The sequence below is a fragment of the Aquarana catesbeiana genome, linkage group LG04 (assembly GCF_042186555.1).
Source record: "Aquarana catesbeiana isolate 2022-GZ linkage group LG04, ASM4218655v1, whole genome shotgun sequence".
Classification (NCBI taxonomy): Eukaryota; Metazoa; Chordata; class Amphibia; order Anura; family Ranidae; genus Aquarana; species Aquarana catesbeiana.
This window is the reverse complement of record NC_133327.1, coordinates 76433911-76461225: the sequence shown is the minus strand read 5'-3', so window position 1 is coordinate 76461225 and position 27315 is coordinate 76433911. Positions and strand designations below refer to the sequence as shown.

Here is a 27315-nt window from a genome sequence, read left to right as displayed (position 1 = left end):
CACTGTCCACACACCGTCCACTGCCCTACTGGCACTGTCCACACACTGTCCACTGCCCTACTGACACTGTCCACACACCATGCACTGCCCTACTGACACTGTCCACATACCGTCCACTGCTCTACTGACACTGTCCACACACCATGCACTGCCCTACTGACACTGTCCACATACCGTCCACTGCTCTACTGACACTGTCCACACACCATGCACTGCCCTACTGACACTGTCCGCATACCGTCCACTGCTCTACTGACACTGTCCACACACCGTCCACTGCTCTACTGACACTGTCCACACACCATCCACTGCTCTACTGACACTGTTCACTGCCCTACTGACACTGTCCACACACCGTGCACTGCCCTAATGGCACTGTCCACTGCTCTACTGACACTGTCCACTGCCCTACTGACACTGTCTACACACCGTGTACTGCTCTACTGACACTGTCCACAGACCGTCCACTGCTCTACTGACACTGTCCACACACCATCCACTGCTCTACTGACACTGTCCACTGCCCTACTGACACTGTCCACACACCGTGCACTGCCCTAATGGCACTGTCCACTGCTCTACTGACACTGTCCACTGCTCTACTGACACTGTCTACACACCGTGTACTGCTCTACTGACACTGTCCACAGGCCGTCCACTGCTCTACTGACAAAGTCCACACACCGTCCTCTGCCCTACTGACACTGTCCACATACCGTCCACTGCTCTACTGACACTGTCCACACACCATCCACTGCTCTACTGACACTGTCCACACACCGTCCTCTGCCCTACTGACACTGTCCACATACCGTCCACTGCTCTACTGACACTGTCCACACACCGTCCTCTGCCCTACTGACACTGTCCACATACCGTCCACTGCTCTACTGACACTGTCCACACACCGTCCACTGCTCTACTGACACTGTCCACACACCATCCACTGCTCTACTGACACTGTCCACTGCCCTACTGACACTGTCCACACACCGTGCACTGCCCTAATGGCACTGTCCACTGCTCTACTGACACTGTCCACTGCCCTACTGACACTGTCTACACACCATGTACTGCCCTACTGACACTGTCCACAGACCGTCCACTGCTCTACTGACACTGTTCACTGCCCTACTGACACTGTCCATACACCGTCCACTGCTCTACTGACACTGTCCACACACCATCCACTGCTCTACTGACACTGCCCACACACCATCCACTGCTCTACTGACACTGTCCACTGCTCTACTGACACTGTCCACACACCGTCCACTGCCCTACTGGCACTGTCCACACACCATTCACTGCCCTACTGACACTGTCCCCACACCGTCCACTGCTACTGGCACTGCCCACATAACGTCCACTGCCCTACTGACACTGTCCACACACCATGCACTGCTTTACTGACACTGTCCACACACCGTGCAATGCCCTATTGACACTATCCACATACCGTCCACTGCTCTACTGACACTGTCCACACACTGCCCACTGCCCTACTGACACTGTCCACACACTGTCCACTGCCCTACTGACACTGTCCACTGCCCTCCTGACACTGTCCACACACCATCCACTGCCCTTCTGACACTGTCCACACACCGTCCACTGCTCTACTGACACTGTCCACACACTGTCCACTGCCCTACTGACACTGTCCACTGCCCTCCTGACACTGTCCACACACCATCCACTGCCCTTCTGACACTGTCCACACACCGTCCACTGCTCTACTTACACTGTCCACACACCATCCAATGCTCTACTGACTGACACTGTCCACCTTTAAAGTAGGCTAAGTTTAAATGTTTGCAGTGACATTTGTTTTATTATTTTTTTTCCAGTTCTTCTTACTATTTAGTTAGACCTTGCTAGCACAGATTTTTGATCTCTTTCATATTGTTTAGCCAGATCTCAACCTCTCAAAGGTTGCCTACCTCTGATCTAAAACATAGCTAAAACAAAAGTAAAAAAATAAACAAATGAATTTGGAGGAGGCTAAGAGCAATAGAAGGTACTTTTTTGCTTTAAGAATACATACTTGTATAGAATTATTTTCATGCCAGAGTTTAGTGTTACTTTGATACTTGTAATAATCCCTGCATCATATGACTGCATGACTCTGCTGTTTCCTGTGTTGCAGGTGAATCTGCCACGAGCTGTGATGATCGCAATTCCACTAGTAACATGCATCTATCTCCTGGCTAATGTCAGCTATTTTGCCGCAATGACGCCTCAAGAACTTCTCTCTTCAGACGCTGTGGCCATCAGCTGGGGGTCAGTTTATTACTAATAATTCTGTGTGACTTGTTGGGGTCTTCAGTTACCCATGAATGACAAAATCCCTTAGAGTGCATGTATAGCTAAACATTTTTTTGTAGTTTATGATAGAGTAGGGAAGGTATTAAAGGAGAATATGTTGCTGCTAGGGTACCCAACCTGCGGTCACCGCCAGTGTGCTGCTGACACCAGAGCTTGACCTGGCTGCAAAGTTCAATTCCTAAATGAAAGGAATGGGACCACACAGCACATCCAGGGGGGTTGTCCTAGAACAACTTTACGCAACTTGCACCAAACCTCGTAATGGTAAGGCCATTAGCTGTGTCATGATTAATCGAAAGCTTCATCCAACAAGCCAGTACACATGCCTTCACTTCAGTAACAATCATAGCTCCAGACTGTCCCCTGATTTTGAGGGACTGTCCCTGATTTAGAACAAAGTCCCTCTGTCCCTCTTTAACCCTCATTTTGGTCTGATTTATATAGTTGTATAAAAATGTACTATTTATCTGTTAAATAGTGTTTCACAGTGATAAACCTTTCATCCAATTCCTATACTGATGTATAAATTTCAAAAGCCAATATAAAGGAATAGTAGTGGTAAACAAAGTACTAACTAATCATCTTTTTGTATAATCCTCCTTTAAGGGTGCATGACAGGGGTGTATATCCTATACCTGCATACTTTTGCTAATCGGTATCCCTTGTTCCCATCTCAAAATGTTGGGTCACAATGCAGCTGATCTAATCAACTTGTGATATAAAAGCATTCATAAAACCATTATTAACAATAGGGGATGGATTAACTTATTTCATCAGCTGCTTTTCCCTGTACAGCTCAATACTGGCTTTCTATTGGAGAGAGACAATTTGAAAGCAAACTGCTTCTGCTGTGTTGTCTTATTAGAAAACTCACAATGCTCTGAAACATCAGTGTTAGAAAGATTCTGTATTAAAGCGGTAATAAACCTAAAACTAAAAGTCTAATATATAGCAGCCTATCAATCATTAGATGTGGTGGCTAAATTAAAATACATGTTTGCTTTTGGGTTTTATACCACTTTAATAGTTAAAAAAAATCTCAGTTTAAAAGCTATAAATATCAAATATATAATATGTGATATACTGTAATATCAAAATATAAATCAAAATAAAGTTGTCCTGAACCCCCTTTGCCACCCCTAGAGATTTTATAGACCTCCTGGTCCCAACCCTCTCCTTGTTTTTTTTTTTTTGCCTTTTCTTATATCCACTTAGGATGTATCCTAATGTCTGTAGCAATGTCTACTAATATGCAATGAAAGTTTATCATTGCATATTAGTAAAAAAGCAGATCTTTCTGGGACAGAAAATGTATCCCTGTGGCACCAGCCACAAATACAATCATATCACTACTGTAATAAACTGAAATCAACCCTAGAGGAGGGTCTAACTAGTCCTAATTTAACGTCCCCCCTTACTTTCTCTGTAATGTTACTATGTTACCAGTTACTATTATTGCTTGTGTTATAATATATTGTAACATTTGAAAAATAAATAAAATGTTCGTGAAACAAAATAAAATTAACCCCATTATTGTAACCCCTTTGATGTTGGTGCTTACAGTGACCCTGTTATTTCTAAAAATAATAAAATAAATAATAATAATAATAAACAAAGCCTAGCCTGTAAAGAACACAATTAAAGTGTATCTAAACTAAAAAAAATTGTCTATAAATTACAGCTAGGCTTTTTTTCTATATTTTCACCTGGTGAATCTGCCTGTTAAACACTTCCTGCTCTAGGTGACAACACTCATTCCCGCTGTACATCTATGGAGGAGCAGCATTGTCCCCCCCCCCCCAGCTGCTTCTCCAGGTTTGAGCTACAGGGTTACATGCCAAAGCCAGTACTATAGACTACATCCATTGACTAAGATTAATAAGGAACTAGCCTTACATCATTCATAAGGACTTTTAACTTGTCATTTGATGAATTTCAGGCCTCAATCACATGGAGCATACTATACTGTATGTCAGGGCTGAGTTTAACCGCAGGTGTTCCATGCATCCTTGCTTAGGCAGTCCCATTGATATGTTTTGGGCATACAGAGGCTGCATAGCTACAGCTGCTGCATCCCAATATGACATCTATGTGGGTGTGTGTCCCATTACATGCACCTGCACCCACACAGATGTCATATTGGGGGAAGTACACGGAAGGAAAGTAGTGGTTATTGGGAGGAACCACAGTGCGCAGGAGGAGAACAAGGTGTCCAACACACCTGGGAGTATAGAATACAGAAGATCCTTTAGTGGTGGCTCAGCAACAGAGCGAAGATCAGTGGTGCAGGCAGATGTTAGGCATTCCCCCTTAGCAATATACCTCCCAAGAGCCCTATTCCTAAACACAGTGTGTGGGCAGGCTCTTGCTCTTGCTGGGAAAGAAATAACTGTTTGCATGTGGAGTGAGACAGAGAGGAGCAGGGATAGGCAGACTTCAGTGGTCCAGCAGACAGGACTGGCCAGACTGTTTGGGATTTCAGTTCTGTAAAGGCACTATGTTGTCGGTCCATACAGGAAATAGGTTGCACACTGGATTTCTGTCTAATCAACAGTTTCAACACTTGCAGTATTTTTAAAGATATAAAACACGAGAAAGCTTCCTTATATTGCACAGATGTACAGATGTTTTTTTTTATCCATATGTTTTTTATCATTATCACCCATTGTTATCTTAGGATAAAGGTGCTGGGAAGCTGGACTTGGATAATATCTTTGGGTGTGGCACTTTCTACTTTTGGTTCAGCCAATGGAACCTTCTTCAGTGGGGGTCGCTTGTGCTATGTGGCAGCCAGAGAAGGCCATTTGGTAGGTCTTTTTAATTCTTCCTGATTCCCCCTGACCGCCATTTGTGAATCCCTAGAACTTTATCCCAGGCTTATTTTGGACATCATCTTGGTCCTCATGTTGCCATTTTCTTAGGTATTTAGATTGAGATTATGTGGCATTTCAACTGCTCACAGGTGGACTCCATTATTTATATTTTATGTCTTCTGAAGGTTGGTTGCATCGGACTTTATTTACAGACCTAGGGGTAAATGCCTATGCGGTGAGGGCTTTCAAGTTTAATATTTTTATAAAAATGTAAGAATTATATAGATTTATTTTCAGCTTTTATGTTATAGACTTTTTTTTTTTTTTTTTACAAATGTAACATATAATTCTATATAATGCCAAAAGAAAAACAAAATGTGGAAAATAGTAATGGGTTGGTGATAATTTTTAAAATGATTGTACTCGCAGGTACAGAAATGTCTCTAGCAACTGTAAAATACCTGTGTGAGTCCCCATACGTTCCACAGCCTGACACCCTATACCGTATCAGTATAAAGCAGTGTATACTGGTCTTAAGGTGTATTAAAGTCATTATGAGCTAAAGAGGCTGCCTGGACCCTGCCCTCTACTCCATAACATAGAGAAGGGTGGTAGTTCAGAAATAGCTGAGAACAATGCAACTGATAGTAGTTACTGATTTTTCACTAATCAAACATACAATACTATATATCAAAATACCTGTAACAATGCCCTAATAAGCAGGGCGAAATGTCAAGGGGTATGATTGGAGCAGCGCTGGCTGAGGCCATACAAAACCATATCCACATCTGAAGCACTGGGTCCGTTTTGAGGGGTGTCTTACCCCACACAGAAAGATCTTGCTGTTGGATTAGCCAAGACACATAGCCTTCAGGCCCACCAGGGTCCACACATACTTAAAATATCACTTTTAGATGGACTAGCTATTTATTTCCTTATTCTTATTTGAAGAATCTTCAAAGAATAGTACAGTGGTTCACAGATCATGAGGAGGTGCTTTACTAGATGATTTTCGAATGGATGATCATACGTGAGTCACGCTGCACTTTGAGAATGGATCTGCAGCCTCCTGCGACCTGGCATGTCTCAGTAGGTTGTGGGCAGGGAGGGCATAAGCAGGTGCTTTTGGGTTATCATTGAATGTATTTCTGCTGTTATATTAAATACGCTGTGCACTGTCCACATAAACACAAGGGGAAGGCTCAAAGCACTCTCTCTCTCTTCCACATGGGATTTACAGAGGAAGAACTGCTGCAACACGTAGTCCTACTGGAGCACGTGGCTCCCTTCTGGGTCACCCTGCTGGGGTTCTCCCTAGACTAGGAACCTACCATTACTGGACTTTCAAGTTATTTAAAGGATGCATGGTGGTACATGGTGTATCAGAAGAACAGGACCTGTATAGCATACATGGGGTATGAAAGCAAGACCACTACAAAAGGTTAACTTGGCAGTTAGAGCCAGGGAGAAGTCACAGACTCTTTTCCAAAAATGCATGGCACGCTGCAGCACCATGTAGTTTGCCATGTGGGAAAACAGAGCGTTTGCTGGTGCATGGGGGTGCTATTAACAATTGCACTGCTGCGGTTCTGCTAAATGGTCAGGCATTTCTCTGCATGTCAGGAAAGGATGCAATTTTGTGTGAACCTAGCCTACAAATAAGTACAGTAGGTTAAACTATATGTAAACACTATCAATGAAGTTCTCTTATTTGCTTCTTATCTTATGTTGACCCCATCAGAAAACATTTCAGGTGATAACTTCCTGTGTGCTTTCCTGAATGTTATCAGTTAAGATTTTTCCAAGTTAACTTAAGCCCCTTTCACACGGAGCAGATCCGTCCACGTGGAATCTGCCTGCTCAGTGGGGGATCTCTCCGCTGATCCTGCGGAGTAGGTGGATGACAGGTCCTGTCTGCCCCTGTATGCAGATCGGATACAACGCGCTCTCCTCTATGGGGCGGTCAGATGGAAATGGACTACGTGTCGATATCGCCATATGTCTGTTTTGAGCGGATTTTGTCGGATCGGATGCCCGGCGGGTGTCAGTGGACACGTCTTCTGACATCTGCCGCCCCATAGAGGACAATGGGTGGTCCAATTGGGTCCGCCTGAAAAACTGACAGATGGATCCGATTGGTCTGCTGGTGTGAAAGTGGCCTTATGTGGACAACTGAACACTTTCCCCCTATTTTTTTGAGAAGTGAAGAGAGGGAGGTAGTCCTGTCCCAGGGTGCAAACACTGCTGCTCCATAGAAACGGTATGACAAGTCAGTGTTGTCACCCTAGGATAGGACATGTGTTACTGGCAGATTCACCAGGTGAGAATAAAGAACAAAAGCCTCTAAAAAGAGATCTAATTCAGCCCCCACATCTAATGACTGGTACGCTGCAATATATTACATTTTTTTGCCTTGGAATTGCATATGGTTTACCTGTATTATATATCTGATAATTTTATGATCCATACATTACTAAGAACACTTTTGCCCAGTGTCAGGGGTCACACTTGATAGCCCCTGTATCTAGTAAGTTGGCCACCGCTGGGAAAGCAAAAACACCAAATTTGTCACAAGAACAAGAATAGAGAAATGGTTCAATAAGGATACTAAGTGGGCATTTCACACACATCGGAGAGATTTTTTCTAACTTCCTGTTGTGCCTAGAGGACAAGAAGTGAATGTAGATCAATTTGGAAGTAAATGACAAAAAAACTATTGCTATAGATATAGTAAAAGAAGAGGTCCAGCCTGGGTGAAAAAAATTAAAAGTCAGCAGCTACAAATACTGTAGCTGCTGACTTTTAACATTAGGGCACTTACCTGTCCAGGGAGCCCGCTATGTCCGCACCCCAACCGATCTTCGGATCGACTCCCGGGTGCTGCCACCGCCATTCCTGTTAAGGGAGCCAAAAGCTGGTTGCTGGTTCCCTACTGCGCATGCACGAAGCGCGCTTCCCTTTCTAATTGGCCAGCGGAGGAGGAGGAAGGAGGGGTGCCAAACTTCCGGGAAGCGGACCTGCCAAAAACGGGTCCCCGTTCCCCCCTCCTCCCTGAAAAGTGCCAAATGTGACACCGGAGGGGGGGGGGGGAGCGGAAGTTCCACTTTTGGGTGGAACTCCGCTTTAAGCACATATGTTTACTGTATATGGTGATGTTAGTTTTCGATTTTTCTTTGTATTATTTCTATGTATACTATTATTATATCTAGGGTTGCCTGTATTTGTATTAGTGCCAATGCCAATCGTTTGCACGAGTATCGGTACTCGAGCAAATGCTGCCGCTACCAAAATATACATTGAAGTGTGATTTGCGTCAATACAAAATGAATTGGCGCAAATCGCATTGCAAAAAATCTCATGGGATTTGTACAGGAATACAATGCGATTTCCCCCACTGCTCTTGTGTGTGTGTTTTTGTATAGAAAGGGAAAAGTGCCATCTAGTGGGCAGTTTATTAAAAATGTTGGAACTCACAATACATATCTGTCCAAATGCGAAATCTTCATAGTGGTCCCTATCCGGCCAATGATAGCAAATCATGAGCCTCTGGAGGTACTCACAGGGCTGGAGAAGATGCAGAGGCGGTCTGCCCCCAAGGTGACATCACTTCTGCCCTATACCCACGAGGTCCCGAAACTTCTTCTCAAGCCCTGTGAGCCCTGATTTACTATCATCAGCAGACCAGGACACCTATGAAGATTTTGCATTTGGCCAGATATGTACTGGGAGTGCTAACATTTTTAATAAGCTGCCCACTAGATGGCGCTTTTCCCTTTCTATACACACACACACACACACACACACAGGAGCTGGGGGGGGATTGCATGCGATTCTTTGCTCCAATTTTTTTGTATTGACGCAAATCGCACTGCAAAGTGTCGGTGATCGGTATCAGTGAGTACTTAACCGAAAGTATCGGTACTCATACTCGTTGATAAAAAAAAAAAAAAACGGAATCAATGCAACCTTAATTGTATCATTATTATTATTACATATAATATTGAAATCTTATCTGCAGCCTGATGTTCTGTCGATGGTTCATGTGAAACGGCTCACACCATCCCCAGCCCTGATCTTCACAACGTTTATCTCATTAATAATGATCATTCCAGGAGATTTCAGCACTATCGTAAACTTCTTCAGGTAAGTGAATTCTTTTCATCCAGAATTTCTTTCAACCTTCCAATCTTCCAACCAGCAGAGCAGTAACTTTCATTAGGAAATGTGGCGGCTGCACCAACGTGTATCTTCCTTTGGCAAGGGCTGCCAGAATCACTAGCATGACCTGGGCTATGGACTACCCATAGACATAAGACATTGGTCTGAGGAAATGCCCAGTTATGGGTGAAATGTTCAGTCTTCTAAGAAAGATCTTTTGAAACTCAATATATAAAGTTGGAATTTTTCACAACTTTTTCCCAAGACAAAAATCTTTTTATAAATTTATTTTTACCTTTCCATCTTTAGATAATCAAACAATTGTATACAATATAAATGGTCTGTTTCCTGTACCTGGAAATATAATCTCAACATAAGCTGGTGTCAAATGTGAATTTTGCAACTCTGCTATTTTTTTTTTCAGTGACAATAAGTGTTATAGTTTATGAGAAAATATCTGTAAGAAAGATTGTTTACAAGAAATTAAGGTGTCAAATTATATATGTACATAGACTTCTACGGACCTTGTCCCCATACTAAAATGATAAAGCATAGCCACCCTGTAATAAAACCATAAAAATACAGAAAGGACTGGTAGACCAAAATCGCATTAGAGTCCAAGATAATTTTATTTGCTGCTAAAAAAAAAAAGTAATAGAAAAATTTCCAATGCGTTTTGGGGGGGCAGCACCACTCCCACTTCATCAGGGCTACAACAATAAGCAAATAACATAGTCATAATGATGAAAAATATTGATATGCATAAAAGATAAAAGATATGCATATGAATATTTATTACATAATCTAGAGCAGTGGTCTCCAAACTGCGGCCTGGGGGCCAGATGCAGCCCTATGTACAGCCCGACAAAGTTCCTTCCACTAACAGTGGCGACCCGTCCATTAGGGGCACATGGGCCCCGCCCCCCCTTCCATGCGTCCAGCCGCCTAATCTACATCCAAAGCGCCAGACGCATAGATTCCAATGGGTTTTTTTTCTGAAGCACATGATTAGAGCCAGAGGTTCTAATAGGCTTCAAAAAAGAGTGGGCTTGGAGCGCAGAGCACCACGCCCTGAGTCCACCCAGTTGTGTGACAATAGCAAATGAATATTCACTATTGTCACACTAATTCTCCTCCCGGCCAATCAGGAAGCGGGTCCTGAGACCTGTCACACGATTGGCTGAAAGAACAGGCGATCCTATTGGCCTATTGGCCTCCTATAGGAGAAGGAGGGAGGAGACGTGCAGCCACTTTGAGGAGACACACGAGAAGCCGCCGCCCATTGCCCGGAGGGAAGTGATGCCTGCTTGATAGGGTAAGTGCAGGGCCCGACTGACCCACAAGGGGGGGAATGGGGGTGTGATTGAACCGACGGACCCACAGGGGTGAAGGTTGGCGGTGACCCGACCGACAGGGGGATGTGTGGCTGTAGATGCATTGTTTGCTGCCCCCCCCCAAAAAAAACCACCAGCCCCCACTGGCCACTAAAATCGACAATGTGGTACTATTCCTCCCACTGACAACAACGATGGGGCACTATTCCTCCCAATGACACCAATGATGGGGCACTATTCCTCCCACTGACACCAACCATGGGGCTCTATTTCTCTCACTGACACCAACGATGGGGGCACTATTCTTCCCTATAATACCAATGATGGGGCACTATTCTTCCCCGTAATACCAATGATGGGGGCACTATTCCTCCCCCTAATACCAAAGAGGGGACACTGTTTACATTACACTGACACCAAGACATTTTCTACTCCCGCTCCCACAGTCCGGCCCCCTTAAGTTTAAAGGACAGTAAACTGGCCCTTTGTTTAGAAAGTTTGGAGACCCCTGGTTTAGAGCATCACATAACAGACTTGTCACATGAACTTTAGTTGTCTCGGTTGAATTGTAGAATGTTAAAAGATGTAAGAGATATACAAAGTAAAAACATCCAGTATAGAAAGCTGGTATATAATGTAAACATAAAAACTTGAAAAAAAATTAACAAAAATCTAAAGAAAAAAAAAAAACAAAAAACTTGAGAGACCGTGCTGCTGAAATAAAACCAATTTATTTCAGCAGCATGATGTCTCAAGACTTTTAAAACTGATTTCGGCTGGTGGTGAGTGGACACTGTGTTCTCCTAAGAACTCTATGCCGCGTACACACGAGCGGACTTTACAGCAGACTTGGTCCGGTGGACCAGAGTCCGCCGGACAATCAGATCGTGTGTAGGCTCCCGCGGACTTTTTTTTCCCAAAAGTTCGACGGACCTAGAAATGAAACATGTTTCAAATCTCTCCGTCGTAACTCCGCCGGACTCAGTTCCTGACGGAAAGCCCATTCATCTGTAGGCTGGTCCGACGGACCAGATACGATGCAAGGGCAGGGTACTGCATCTCGCGCTCGCTGCAATAGGAAAAAACAATTTTCCTATTGCGGCGAGCGCGGGGCACATTAGGCCCTTAGGTCTGGTATGGATTTTAAGGGGAACCCCTACGCCGAAAAATTGGCGTGGGGTCCCCTCAAAATCCATACCAGACCCCGATCCAAGCACGCAGCCCGACCGGTCAGGAAAGGGGGTGGGGACGAGCGAGCACCCCCCCCCTCCTGAACCGTACCAGGCCGCATGCCCTCAACATGGGGGGGTGGGTGCTTTGGGGGAGGGGGCACCCTGCGGCCCCCCCACCCCAAAGCACCTTGCCCCCATGTTGATGAGGAGGCTTATCGGAATCCGGGAGCCCCCTTTAGTAAGAGGGCCCCCAGATCCCGGCCCCCCACCCTATGTGAATGAGTATGGGGTACATGGTACCCCTACCCATTCACCTGGGGGAAAAAGTGTCAATAAAAAAAAACACTACACAGGTTTCTAAAGTAATTTATTAGACAGCTCCAGGGGTCTTCTTCCGGCTTTGGGGGTCTTCTTCCGACTTCGGGGGCCTTCTCCCGACTTCGGCAGTCTCTCCGGTTCTTCTCCGCTGTCTCCAGCCTCTTCTCCCGTTGTTTGACCTCTTCTCCGCGGCCCCGGGTCTTCTGCCGGGCTCCTCCGATATCTTCTGCTCTTTTGCCGCTCTTTTGCTAGCGGTGGCCCGGTCTTCTGCCTTCTGCCTTCTTGTCTTCCTCCCTCTTCTCTTCTTGCGATGTTGACATGACGCTCTCTCTGGCTGGAATGCTCTCTGCATGCTCGGATGTGACTTATATAGGCGGTCACCCCGCCCCCTTATGCCGTCACAGTCTCTGGGCATGCTGGGACTGTGACGTTTTAGGGGGGCGTGGTCAACATTACCCGGTGACCCCGCCCCCTTATGCCGTCACAGTCCCAGAGACATTGAGCTTGTTTGAAGTTTCCCTTCACCTGACTACACTTGCAAGTCTAAAAGTTCCCAGCGCCTCTTTGAGTATGTTATTACCCTGTAAAAGAAGACATTTCATATTTACCTTTTTGGCTGGTGGTGAGTGGACACTTTGTTCTCCTAAGAACTCTAATGCCGCGTACACACGAGCGGACTTTACAGCAGACTTGGTCTGGTGGACCAGAGTCCGCCGGACAATCCGATCGTGTGTAGGCTCCCGCGGACTTTTTTTTCCCAAAAGTTCGACGGACCTAGAAATGAAACATGTTTCAAATCTCTCCGTCGTAACTCCGCCGGATTCAGTTCCTGACGTCGGAACTCCGCCGGACTCAGTTCCTGATGTTTGACCTCTTCTCTGCGGCCCCGGGTCTTCTGCCGGGCTCCTCCGATATCTTCTGCTCTTTTGCCGCTCTTTTGCTAGCGGTGGCCAGGTCTTCTGCCTTCTGCCTTCTTGTCTTCCTCCCTCTTCTCTTCTTGCGTTGTTGACATGACGCTCTCTCTGGCTGGAATGCTCTCTGCGCGCTCGAATGTGACTTATATAGGCGGTCACCCCGCCCCCTTATGCCGTCACAGTCTCTGGGCATGCTGGGACTGTGACGTTTTAGGGGGGCGTGGTCAACATTACCCGGTGACCCCGCCCCCTTATGCCGTCACAGTCCCAGCATGCCCAGGGACTGTGACGGCATAAGGGGGTGGGGTCACGCCTATATAAGTCACATCGGAGCGCTCAGAGAGCATTCTAGCCAGAGAAAGCGTCATGTCAACATCGGAAGAGGAGAAGAGGGAGGAAGACAAGAAGGCAGAACACCGGGCCACCGCTAGCAAAAGAGCAGCAAAAGAGCAGAATAGCAGATAGCGGGGGAGTCGGCAGAAGACCCGGAGAGCGCGGAGAAGAGGTCAAACAATGGGAGAAGAGGCCGGAGACAGCGGAGAAGAACCGGAGAGACCGCCGAAGTCAGAAGAAGACCCCCGAATTCGGAAGAAGACCATCGAAGCTGGAAGAAGACCCCCGGAGCTGTCTAAAATTACTTTAAAAACCTGTGTAGTGTGTTTTTTTTATTGACACTTTTTACCCCAGGTGAATGGGTAGGGGTACCATGTACCCCACACTCATTCACATAGGGTGGGGGGCCGGGATCTGGGGGCCCTCTTATTAAAGGGGACTCCCAGATTCCGATAAGCCCCTCGCCCGCAGACAACCAATGGCCAGGGTTGTCGGGAAGAGGCCCTTGTCCTCATCAACATGGGGACAAGGTGCTTTGGGGTGGGGGGGCCGCAGGGCGCCCCCTCCCCCAAAGCACCCACCCCCCCATATTGAGGGCATGCGGCCTGGTACGGTTCAGGAGGTGGGGCACTCGCTCGTCCCCACCCCCTTTCCTGACCGGCCGGGCTGCGTGCTCGGATCGGGGTCTGGTATGGACCTTGGGGGGACCCCACACCGTTTTATCAGCATAGGGGGTTCCCCTTAAAATCTATACCAGACCTAAGGGCCTGGAATGCCCCGCAACGGGGCTCGGAAGGTGCCAATCTCGCCGATAAAAGCATCGAGATTGACTTCCTTTTCTAGTCCCGTCGTACCTGAGTCACGTTCAAAATGAACCATGTGTGGGCAAGTCCGTTCATTCTGAAAGTCCGCCGTAACTCTGGCGAAAGTCCATCGGGAAGACCGGCGGACCTAGTCTGCCGTAAAGTCCGGTCGTGTGTAGGCAATTTCGTCCATTCAGAAAGTCCAGCGGTAGTCCGCCGGAAGTCCGGCGGGAAGAACGTCGGACCTAGTTTCCCAGAAAGTCTGGTTGTGTGTATGCGGCATAAGGGCTCATGCACACAGGATTTCTAACCACTTCAGCCTCGGAAGGTTTTACCCCCTTCCTGTCCAGACCATTTTTTGTGATACGGCACTGCGTTGCTTTAACTGACAATTGAGCGGTCGTGCGACGCTGTACCCAAACAAAATTGATGTAATTTTTTTTTCCCCCAAATAGAGCTTTCTTTTGGTGGTATTTGATCACCTCTGCGGTTTTTATTTTTTGCGCTATAAAAAAAAAAAACAACAGTTTTGGAAAAAAAAAAAAAACAATATTTTTTACTTTCTGCTATAAAACCTATCCAATAAAAAAAAATGTAAAAACATCTAATTTCTTCAATTGAGGCCAATATTTATTCTGCTACATGTTTTTGGTAAAAAAAATCCCAATAAGCATATATTGATTGGTTTGCACAAAAGTTATATTGTCTACAAACTATGGGATATTTTTATGGACTTTTTAAAATTGTTTTTACCAGTAATGGCGGCGATCAGCGATTTTTAGCGTGACTGCAACGTTGCGACGGACAAATCTGACACTAGTGACACCCATACAGTGATCAGTGCTAAAAAATGCACTGTTTAAATGACACTGGCAGGGAAGGGGTTAACATCAGGGGCGATCAAAGGGTTAAGTGTGCTCCTAGGGAGTGCTTGCTAACATTCGGGGGAATACTGTGATTGGAGGAAAACAGAGATCTGTGTTTCTGCTCAGCGGAAAGACAAGGTCTCCATTTTCCTCCCTCACAGAACAGGGATCTGCCTTGTTTACATTCTTTCTCTGCTGTGAACGATCGGCAGGTCCCAACGGCCATCGCGGGCCCTAGACTGTGTGCACAAAATCACGTAGTATATATGCGGTGGGCAGTCCGGAAGCGGTTAAAAGGTGCCAGCGCTGCTGTCAGGAAAAAGCAGCATTAACCACTTCATGCCAAATCACGTACCTGTACATCATTTGGTTGAAGTCGTTATATCAGGGTGATGCTTGCAGCTGCAGGCTTCACCCTGGTGCCGTTTTCTAGAACTAATGGTCGGCGCTCTCATGATAACAACCAATGCGGCTAATGAGCTGCTCGGCCGCTATCATAAGGAGCGGGAGGGGACATCCCCCCCTCTCGCCGTCTTTCGCCGCTCCGCACGGGTCTCCCATCCTACCAGGAGACCCAAGCGACCATCCAGCACATTCGCCGGCTGTGTAGAGACCCGAACAAAGCTGGAAACCGCTCCGATCGGGTCTCTGATTTAAAAACCCGGAAGTGACGTCACAACATCACCTCTGGTTTACTCAGCTGTCAATAGCGCCGATTTTAAAAAAAAATTCAGTATTCCAAAACGCCAATTTTGGCATTTTGAATACTTTAAAAGTGCAAAGGAGGGATTTGGGGTCCCTCCATAAAGAGTAGCTGTCACTGCCTATTACTGTCACAAGGAATGTAAACATCCCTGCAATAAAAGTGATCAGATTTTTTTTTTTTTTAAAGGGACAGTGATATATATATATATATATATATATATATATATATATATATATATATATATATATAAAAGAAAAAATTAATAAAAAAATAATAAAAAAATAAAAATTTAAAGCCCCCCCCCCGTCCCTGCGAGCTCACGCACCAAAGAAATCGCATACGTAAGTCGCGCCCACAAATGTAAATGGTGTTCGATTCACACATGTGAGGTATCGCCGCGATTGTTAGAGTGAGAGCAATAATTCTCATGAAATACCTCCTCTGTAACACTAAACAGGTAACCATTAAACATTTTTAATCGTCACCTATGGAGATTTTTTAAGTACCGTAGTTTGTCGCCATTCCACAAGCGCGTGGAATTTTAAAGCATAACATGTTCGGTATCTATTTACTCAGCGTAACATCATCTTTCACAATATGCAAAAAAATTGCGCTAACTTTACTGGTATATTACCAGTGAATTATAAAACATTGTATAGTTTGTCACTGTATACACTTGCCGACCGCCTAACTGTAAATATACGTCATTATTTTGACGTTAAATACCGGGGTTATGGCTGCAGCTTGATCGTGGTTCCCCGCCTAATGTTACCGATCAGTAGCCTCAGGAACCATACCGATAAACGATGTGACATCAACGTCACTTCCGATTCTGGAACCATGTAAACATGTTTTTTTTTTTAAAAGCAAAAGATAAAACAAAATGTTTATTTTTTTATCTTTTGCTTTTACGGGTAGAGGATAGATTTGGGGTCTTTTATCTCTCTATAAAGAGGATCTGTCATGCTGTATTGTTATCGTAAGGGATGTATAGCAATAAAAGTGATCACTTTTTTTTTTTTAAAGGGACAGTGTAAAAATTAAAAAAAATAATATAATGATAAAAAACAAAAAACAAAGCTCCCCCCGTCTCCGCATGCTCACGTGTAGTAGTGAACACATACGTAGGTCAGGCTCACATATATAAACTAATATATAATTCTAGCACTAGAACTTCTCTGTAATTCTAAGCTGGTAACCACAGTTTGGTGCCATTCCATGAGCGCCTGCAATTTTAAAGCGCGACATGTTAGCTATCTATTTATTCGGTGTAACATCACCTTTCACATTATACAAAAAAATTGGGCTAAATTTAGTGTTTTGGTTTTTAAAATTCATTAAAGTGTATTTTTTCCCAAAAAATTGCGTTTGAAAAACTTCTGCGCAAAAACCTAGGGTCTCTAGGTTCTCTGCTAAAAAAAAATATATATATATATATATATATATATATATATATATATATATATATATATATATATATATATATATAATGTTTGGTTCTAAGTAATTGTCTAGCAAAATTACAGATTTTAACTTGTAAGCAACAAATGTCAGAAAAAGGCTCGGTCAGCAAGTGGATATACATACATGAGGGAAGTCATATTTGCTCATTACAAACACAGACTCAGTCAGCGGCGGCTGGTGCTCAAAATTTTTGGGGGGGGCAAACAAACTGAAAAATTCTGAAAAAACCCATCAACTGCAACCACTGTGCCATCAAACGCAGCCACTGTGCCCATCAATTGCCGCCACTGTGCCCATCAATTGCCCCCACTGTGCCCATCAATTGCCGCCACTGTGCCCATCAGTTGCCACCACTGTGCCCATAAATTGCCACCACTGTGCCCATCAATTGCCGCCACTGTGCCCATCAATTGCTCCCACTGTGTCCCATCAAACGCAGACACTGTGCCATATCAAATGCTGCCAGTGTGCCCCCCGCCATCTGCACTTACCTGTCTTGGTGGGACAGCTCCTCGATGTCTTCTCCTGTCTTCTCTTCCCGTCCTCTGCTATGATTGGACGCCTGGCGTCCAATCACAGCGCCTGTCGTTTCAGCCAATCGGGTGACGGGTAACAGATCCAAACATCTGATTGGCAGAGAGGCGGTTTAGTGTTAGGAAAGTGCATATTCATTCGCTTTTCTAACACACAGCTGAGTGGGGCCTATGGCCCTAAACAGGTGCTTCAAAACCACCCCTCTCCTCTGTAATTCAGGCGCCCTGCGCCTGAAAAGGGGCCGGGCGCCTGAATAAGGGGTGGCAGCGGCGGCCATAGATAGATTCCTGCAATGCATCTATTGGTGCTAGAGGGGTTGGCAGGAGAGAGGGGGCGGCGCCCTTATGGACGCACCGCCACTGCTTAAAGTATATCGGAACCCTTACCTTGTAAAACAACCCATTCAGTTTAAAATAGAAATCAAGGGCAAAACATTTGTGTATACATATAAAAAACATGATAAATACCTATTTTTCCCCTTTTTTAAAAAATAATCATATACCCTCTGTTCTCAGCTGCATAAGGAGCTCAGAGAGATAGGGGAGGATAAGAACAGAAGCACACTGATCTTCCTAGTGAATGGCTGTAAAGGGGGGGGGGTGTGTAGGCAGAAGTCTGATCATTAGAGGAGAGCAGGTTAAGTTCTCGACACAGCCAGAAGTTTGATCTCATATTATATGGTTTTGGTAAATCTAAAGAAAAAATGTACAAGGAAATTGTATAATGTGCAGCCAGTTTAAAGCTGGCTATACACCAGAAAATTTTTGTTTAAAAAAATTGAAACAACTGTTCTAATAGCTAATAAGGTCAAGACCATCCTTTTCAACTCTAGTGGCAAGGAAAATGTAAGGAAAAGGATGGACATTTTTTCTTGAAAAACTGCAAATCTGGGTTTTCGTTGTGGCATGGCACATTTTTTAGAGTTTTCATACAAAATTTGTTTAGTCCAAAATGGTACCATTAAATGCTCTGAAGATAGATTTTTCTGAATTTCCATACAAAAATTACTGGTGTATGGCCAGCTTAAAGTGAAACTTAACTGTATCTGAGCACCACAAACTAAAAACACTACTGTATTCAATTCATTTTTAGTATTCAAAGCAAACTCCCCCATCCATCCATCCATCCATCCATCCATGTCTCTATGCTTTATTTTGTTGAGAAATCGCTTTGAAAAACCCCACCCTAGCATTTCTATTTTGGGCCATCTTCAGTATAGGCAGATGATTCATGTAGAATTTACACCCTGGAATGCATCTGCCCTTAGCTCAGGCAGGAGGGTGTGCTTAGCTGAGAAAGACCCTCCTCCAGATGAAAGAAAAAAATGCCCATGAAGACATGAGATGTATGACATCATTTTGGCCTAGGCCAGAAACCAGGAAGTAACTGACGGAAAAAAACGTTAAAAAGGAGAACGAAAACTCCTCCTACAATTTTTAAGCAGGCACTGATAGTCACAAGATAGTCACAAGACTGCTATATACTACTGATGAAAAAGGGGATTATATTTGCTAAAATTATTGCATTTCCATGTTCTGAGTACTGGGGGAGACTAGATATAGCGAATGCAGGGTCCTGGGTTTAGTAACACTTTAAGAACATCATTGCACTCACCTTACCCTGATCCAAGATCCTGAAGTTCTTCTTTAAAATTGCAATGTTCTTATGGAGAAGTTTCAGGCTGCAAAAAAGGCCCTCCATGGTCCAGAGATGTTTCTTTACCTTATTCTGTACACTACTGTGTTCCTAACTGGACATCTAAGTATATGCAGTCATATATTACTGTAATCTTGTTCTCTTATCTACATTCAGCTTTACAGCCTGGCTTTTCTATGGTACAACGATTTTTGGCCTGATATATATAAAGATTAAGAAGCCGCATATTCCCCGACCATATAAAGTAAGTGATAAAATGTTCTGCTCATTAGTTGTATCCGCTAGCAAGAAATAAGTGAATTGAACCAAAAAAAGTAATAGCCTTACATTACAGATAATTTCCCTGAAGAGGTTATCTTGTTCTTCTTGGCTATCCAGAATATCTCCAGCTACACATAGCTCCCTTATATAATCTTTGTTTTTCTGTATTACAGCATATTTCTCAGCTATTCATTTTTTAAATGGTGCAAAGTGCAGGAACTGTCAGTAATTTTGCTCATATGGTCATTATACTGTTCACTGCTGTATGACGTAAGCTTGGCTTTAGTTTTCTATTTAATTGAAAATAAAGAAGATGATGAGCAATGACGCAAATAAATGAGTCCAGATCCCCCATTCAACAACCCCCTGTCCATATCCAACATTTTCCACCAAAACCAACAATCTCACTCCTTTTGTAGCCCCCAGGACACACACTCTCCATACACACAGCACCCCCCACATATATCCAACAGACCCTAAAGCTGGTCATACATGGGTCGAATTCAGAACAAATTTTCTAACTAAGAACTTTCTTTTGAATCTTGTACCATTAATCCTAGCAAACACTACTAAATGATAAAAACTCAGGTCGGAGCTGCTGTATTAAAGTGGTTGTAAACCCGTTTTAAGAAATCCTAAAAAAAAAAAACCCTGCAAGACAAGGGCATAATGAGCTAGTATGCATAGCATACTAGCTCATTATGAATTACTTACCTGAGATTGAAGCCCCTGCAGTGGTCCTCATTCACCGCTCCGACGGCCAACATCTCCCCGGGGGGTTAATTCTGGGTATCCAGCGCTGGAGCTGCCGGTAACGGCACAGTACAACTGAAGCAATGTACGTACATACGTACGTGCCATTGCTTAAGTGTGCATGTGCCGATGCCGTCGGCACATGCAAATACAGGGATGGTTTAGGAGATATCCAGTGTAGCTACAGGTAAGCCTAAGTATAGGCTTGCCTGTAGTATACAGTGGTTGTAAAGGGTTTACAACCACTTTAACTATCCAATGTAAGTACAGTGATCTTCCCTGCTGTGCTATTGTGTTCTGACAGGGGTACGGCCCCCTCGCCAGAACACTATGATCAGCGCTCTCACCCATTGGCTGAGAACACTGATCAGGAGCCGTTGGCAGACCGTTTTCAGTCATGACCCTTCTACAGAAGCCGGCCTGAGTGTCCGGCTTCTGTAAGACCGACTGCCATACACAGAGGGCCGAATGTTGGACGGTTTCTATTGAAACGGCCGATGCCACCCGACATTCGGCCCGTGTGTACTAGGCTTTAGTGGGTTGTAGCAATGGGCGATTTTCGTCCGGCCATCGAATTTGAGTGGTTGGGCATGTTGAATTATTTTGGAAAAAAGAACGAATTGCTAATTAATTATGGGAGAATCGTGTGAGAAATAAAATCGAAAAAGAAAAATGCATGAGCGCATAAAAGGAAATTCCCTGAAAGAAAAGAAGATTCCCGGTCACAGAAATTATTTTCTGTAGCAACATAAGGTGAAATTGAAGGCTTGGTTGGTCAAATTTTGAAATCAATGGTGGCACCATCGGATCACAAAACACACAAGATTTCTGATTTTTAAAAGGAAATTCGTTCAGAATTTGACATATGTATGACCAGCTTAAAGTGATTGTAAAGTCTCGTTTTTTTTTGAACCAATAACAAACATGTTATACTTATTTGCTCTGTGCAGTGGTTTTGCACAGAGCAGCCCAGATCCTCCTCTTCCCGGGTCCCTCTTTGCTGCTCCTGGCCCCTCCCTGCTGTTGAGTGCCCCCACAGCAAGCAGCCAGCTATGGGGGGCACCCGAGCTCAGCTGAAGCTCCGTGTGTCCATTCAGACACAGAGCTGTGGTTCGACCCCGCCCCTTCTCTCCCCTGATTGCCTTACTGACTTTGATTGACAGCAGCAGGAGCCATGGGGGATGCTGCTGTGTCTCAGCCAATCAGGAGGGAGAGTCCTGGCCGGCCAACAGACTCGTGGACATCGCTGGATAGGGAGGAGGCTCGGGTAAGTATTAAGGGGGCTGAGGGGGGCTGCTAGACACAGAAGGATTTTTATCTTAATGTATAGAATGCATTAAGATATAAAACCTTCTGCCTTTACAACCCCTTTAACTCCTATAATCTCATCCTCCAAAAAAACACTTCATCGCCAAAACCAGGGGTAGTCTTCAATCCTGCCTCTATCCACCATGCCACTCAAGGGTGCAGCCCTCCACAGACCAGGTAGTCTTCCAGACAAGCTGCAAAAAACACACAGAAGCTCTGAGGAAGGGGGCATGACCCCCGAAACACGTTCGCTTTCCAACCATTTGGTCCTAGGACGAGTTTCACTGCGTCCAGCTGGAGTGTATCAGTTTTGCTTGTATTCATATATCAGCATGAGAATACCCATTTGTCAATTTTTTGATCTAATAAACGTATCTATGGTAATGCGCGAGGTGTTCTCGCCCTACTGTGTGTTTTTTGCATCCTAGAATCCCATGACTACCATAAACTAGGCTGGTCTAAACAGCTCAGATTATTTTAATTATGAGCTATGATGTCCACAGGAAAGCTGTCATTTGCAGTATGCAGTATGCAGTATGAACCTGTAAACTGATTTCTAGGCAAATACAGTATAAAAGACCAGAGATGGACAAGCTGGACCAATGCAACTATGTAAAAACGGACAATGCCTCAGGGCCGGATCTCTGATCTGGGGGTGCAGTAAAAAAAAGTCTAGGGGCACAATGTCAACACTGTGTGCAAGTCACTGACAGTCTGTCACACAGTGTCACGACCTGGGAAACACTAGTATGTATTAGGCTGTCATTAGATTAGGGTGCTTAAACAGAACAAACAAATGGCCACTGCCCTCACCTATAACTAGCCTTTGCAGCAAGGAGCACATGGAAGGGTAAATTTTAATATAGACTGTTAGACGGGTTAATTCAGTTGGTTGCAGGCTTGGCTGACAAGTTGAGCTGATTAAACAGAACCTGTGCCCCCTTATTTCAGGCATCCTTATCAGAGTCCTCCTTTTTATCAGGGGTCTTCATCAGAGTCCATCTTAAATCAGGATCCCCCTTAGAGTACCCCACATACATCAGGTGTTCCCATTGGAGTCCCCTTACATTAACTGCTGCCATCAGTGTGCCCCTTACATCAGGTGTCCCCATTAGAGTGCCCCCTTACATCAGGTGTTCCCATTGGAGTCCCCTTAATTCAACTGCTGCCATCAGTGTGCCCCTTACATCAGATATCCCCATCACAGTGCCCCCTTACATCAAGGTCCCTATCAGAGTGCCCCCATACATCAGGTGTTCCCATTGGAGTCCCCTTAATTTAACTGCTGCCATCAGTGTGCCCCTTACATCAGATATCCCCATCACAGTGCCCCCTTACATCAAGGTCCCTATCAGAGTGCCCCCATACATCAGGTGTTCCCATTGGAGTCCCCTTAATTTAACTGCTGCCATCAGTGTGCCCCTTACATCAGATATCCCCATCACAGTGCCCCCTTACATCAGGGTCCCTATCAGAGTGCCCCCATACATCAGGTGTTCCCATTGGAGTCCCCTTAATTCAACTGCTGCCATCAGTGTGCCCCTTACATTAAATATCCCCATCACAGTACCCCCTTACATCAGGGTCCCTATCAGAGTGCCCCCATACATCAGGTATTCCCATTAGAGTTCCCTTACATCAACTGTTCCCATCAGAGTGCCCTCTTACATCAGGGTCCCCATCAGAGTGCCCCTTAAATCAGGGTCCCCATCAGGGTGCCCCCATACATGAGGTGTTCCCATTAGCATCCCCCTTACATCCACAGTTCCCATCAGGTATCCCCATCACAGTGCCCCTTACATGGATTGTCCCAATCAAAATTCCTCCTTACATCAACTGTCTGTGCTCCCTTATATCAATTGCTCCCATCAGACTGGCTCATGGATCAGTGGATGCATGCTCAGAGACCTCTGGGGGGAGGCAGCCCACCCCAGCACCCCCTAGAATAGATCCAGCCAAGCCATGCCTGAAATTCATTTTTAAAATTAAGGATCCTAGAGATGCTTCAAAGTGGTGAGAAGAGGAAGCTGAAAGCTCAAGCCATGTATCACAAAACTAGGACTACTCAATGTCTCTATTGTTTATTAGTTTGCAATATAAAAATGCAAAAGTTCTCACCAAATATGTTAGCAAATGTGTCTTAGGGATGCTGCTATTACCCTTCACTAAGTACCCTAGCTGGAGCTTCCCTTGGCAGAAAGACAAAATAAAATAGAGTCCGCATCCATCGTTTGCTTCCACTAGCCTATATTTTAATGAAAGCAGAAGATATCAGGTTCTCCTCATAACCATGACATTATTTTTGTTTTAGGTTCCGATCGTTATTCCAGTTATTGTACTTATTGCCGCCGTGTACCTAGTCCTGGCACCCATCATCGGCAGTCCTCAGCTGGAGTATCTCTACGTTGTGCTCTTTATCCTCAGCGGAGTTATTCTTTACATTCCTGTGGTCTGTTATAAATGGTCTCCCAAAGGTTTCCGATCCATCACTCTTTATCTGCAGCTCCTGCTGGAGATCTCTCCATGTGACAGGAATGACTGAGATGAGGCCTGGAGACATCTGTGTCCCTCTTATCTTTTTACAAATTCCAGTATTTCCAGTTCTCTTTCTGCAACCAGTCCCCTGAAGCCCCTGAAGGTTTGGATGAATGTCACAATTTCCCCTCCTCCAATTACAGAGTGCCTTGCATTTTGTTAAAAGAATGGAAGACGTTTTCTGAATGGATGAGGTGCCAAGCGAGCTACCATCAATGTGCCAGATGTTCAGCATTTACTGTAAGGACTAAATTAAAGTCAACGTTTTCAGGAAAGCAGCATGCACAATTGGCACACACTTCATTAGTGGTCATTTATTTTTACAGTGCAAATGTCCCAAAATAGTTTTTGGCAGGAGGATAGCTTTAATGCTGAACTCCAGGCAGATATAAAAGCATCAATGTGTCCAAAAAAAGTACATGTATTTTGAAATGTCATTACTGTAAGTAGCAAATAGTAGAGGAAGAAGCAGTGTTATGAGCTAGTTAGGTGTGTTGCAGACATGTGTTGACAAGGAATCTCTTGACAGGAGAAGAGAGCAGAGTGACAGAAGGATGGACTGCTTCTGCTCAGCCACTGTCCAATCACAGACAGGGGGCAGGGAAGAGACCTGACTTGCAGACCTGCAGCAGAGAGAAATGAAATGTCAGATCACCAGCCTGGTTGAACTGTCTGGCAGAGCTGTATAAAGTTCAGGACAGAATGGACAGAAATACAAATACTATGCTAAGTAAAATGGCTTTCTTATATGTACATTTAGCTGTTTGCCTGGAGATTTGCTTGACCTCTTACAGAAGAAAAAACAGTTAATTTCATGTGTAGATTATCCCTGTATTTATCACAGCAGACCGACCCTCTAAGGAAGTCCTTACCGAAATACAATCCACCAGTCTCGTATCCAAACCTGTCCTTTGTCAATTTAGGCAAAACATCAGGTTTGCTTTAAACAAACTGAGGGTTTAACATCACATTAACCACTTGCCTACTGGGCACTTTCACCCCCTTCCTGCCCAGGCCAATTTTCAGCACGCTCACATTTTGAATGACAATTGTGCGGTCATGCAACACTGTACCCAAATTAAATTTTTATAATTGTTTTTACACAAATTTTCTTTCGGTGGAATTGAATCACTGCTGTTTTTTTTTTAACCAAAAAAAAAAGAAAAAAGACTGAAAACGTTGAAAAAAAAAGTTTTTCTTAGTTTCTGTCAGTAAATTTTGTAAATAAGTAATATTTATCCTTTGCTGATTTGCGCTGATGAGGCGGCACTGATGGGCACGGATAGATGTTATATTCTTTATATTCAAAATTTTATTTGGTTTTAAAATATATATATATATGAGGAGTTCCCCTGTAAAAAAAAGTGTGTATGTAAAGTTTTCTGAGCTAATAACCTACAGATGTTGACATTTGAACTAAGTTCTCAATTTCAAGGAGTTGTCAGATTATTTATGATTGATATAACTGCTATGTTATAGATATCTTGTTTAAAAAAAAAACATATGGTATAGTCAATTAGTCCATGACAGACAAACCCCCCTTATTTCCTGAGTCTGTATTTAATTAGACATACTGGTCAAATGTTACATACTCTTGACCCCCACCTTTGGAAGGGAGGAGTAGGGAGAGAAATGGGAGTGTGTATTTTTTGGCGCGATTTCTAACAGAGAAACAGATGTGTTATAAGAACAGACCCTCATTGAAGACGGTCTCTTTTTTTACACTTCTTCTTACACTGCTAACTACTACAAGACTCAGCATACAGACAACTGCTCTAAGAACAAAGGAAACAGCAGCCATCTTTTAAGCACATGGTTTGAACTTACATTTTGAAACAAACAAACGTTATTTTATCTTTGATCATAATTATAAGCAATGTTCATTTTGTATTTGAATGTACAATTATTGAAAGCATTTTTGTAACTCTTGTGTGAAAATAAATCACACAATTTGATTCAAGCTGACTCAGACATTAATTAAGAAATTTGTCGCACAATCATCATTTCAAAGCTTTTGTGAGTATTAAGCAATTTATTTCATTGGCTGAGCCAGCCATAAATCAATTTGGCGGAAGTTTTTTTTTTACTTCCTTCCTTTGATCTGAGTGGAGAAAGTGATGAACAGAAACTAACTTCGCAAATATTGAACGAACCTAGAGGAAAAATCGATCAATTGATGACTGTGAAGACCTGAGAATTTCAAGTGGAAATCATAAGTCTTGAAAGACGGTTAATTGTGTTCAGCGCAGAATGGAAACAGTTTCATATTCGTGAGTAGAAAAAATGGATTGTGTTGATTGTTTGTTTAGCAAATTAAAGTAATTTGGAGTTTGAAGGTTTAGCCAATCATGTCTCAGACACTATTTTGTGGAAATCTATGTATGAACAATGCTTACAGGCAAATACTGAAATTGATAAGGCTAGATTCTCATTAGCTAAAACAAAAAAGAAATTGCGTAATGTAATGAAGTTAGTTACGGTTTTTAATTCAGTGGTTTATGATGTGCCAGAAAAACATATGATTTGTGTAGTGAATAAGTCAGGAAGTCAAAGTGTAACAGAAATTACACAAACACATTAGAATGTATCTATTGAACCCAGTTGTTCAAACTGTGACTTTTTTGTATTTATATTGAGCATTTGGAGAGTGAAATGGAAATGCAAAATGTTAAAATTTCAAAAAACAAAAATATCTCGGTGATTACAAGAAGAAACATTAAAAAATCAACGGACGCAGCAAAAATGTCTTATATACCGGATATGTCAACTGAGGTTGATGACGGAGACACGACAGAGGCAGATTTGAGGAAGCAAAAGTTATTAGATAGAGCATCTAAGCTTAAGTTGCAAATACATGATCAGTTGATGAAAATTTTGAAAGACATTCCGCATTATGATTCAAGGGCAAATGCATTTTACAACGGGGATGTCTTTGAAAGTTTTTGTGATCGTTTCAACTTGAGTGATGAGCAAAAGAATACAATTTTCTGTTTATGGGTTCCTAATTATATAGCAAAACGTTTAATCAAATCACCATATCTTGATAATCTTGGAGCTGA

At 43.8% G+C, this 27315-nt stretch overlaps 1 protein-coding gene across 1 annotated transcript in view; it reads left to right on the top strand.

Moving 5' to 3' along the window:
- LOC141139329 (b(0,+)-type amino acid transporter 1-like) overlaps positions 1-26979 on the top strand; it is a 32468-nt gene extending 5489 nt beyond the window's left edge. The window contains exons 2-6 of the mRNA XM_073625336.1: positions 2150-2283; positions 5006-5135; positions 9160-9284; positions 19556-19643; positions 24033-26979. Of these exons, the coding sequence (XP_073481437.1) occupies positions 2150-2283; positions 5006-5135; positions 9160-9284; positions 19556-19643; positions 24033-24263 (708 nt within the window). The 3' untranslated portion in view covers positions 24264-26979. The remainder of the gene's footprint in view (positions 1-2149; positions 2284-5005; positions 5136-9159; positions 9285-19555; positions 19644-24032) is intronic.
- Positions 26980-27315: the final 336 nt, after the last annotated feature.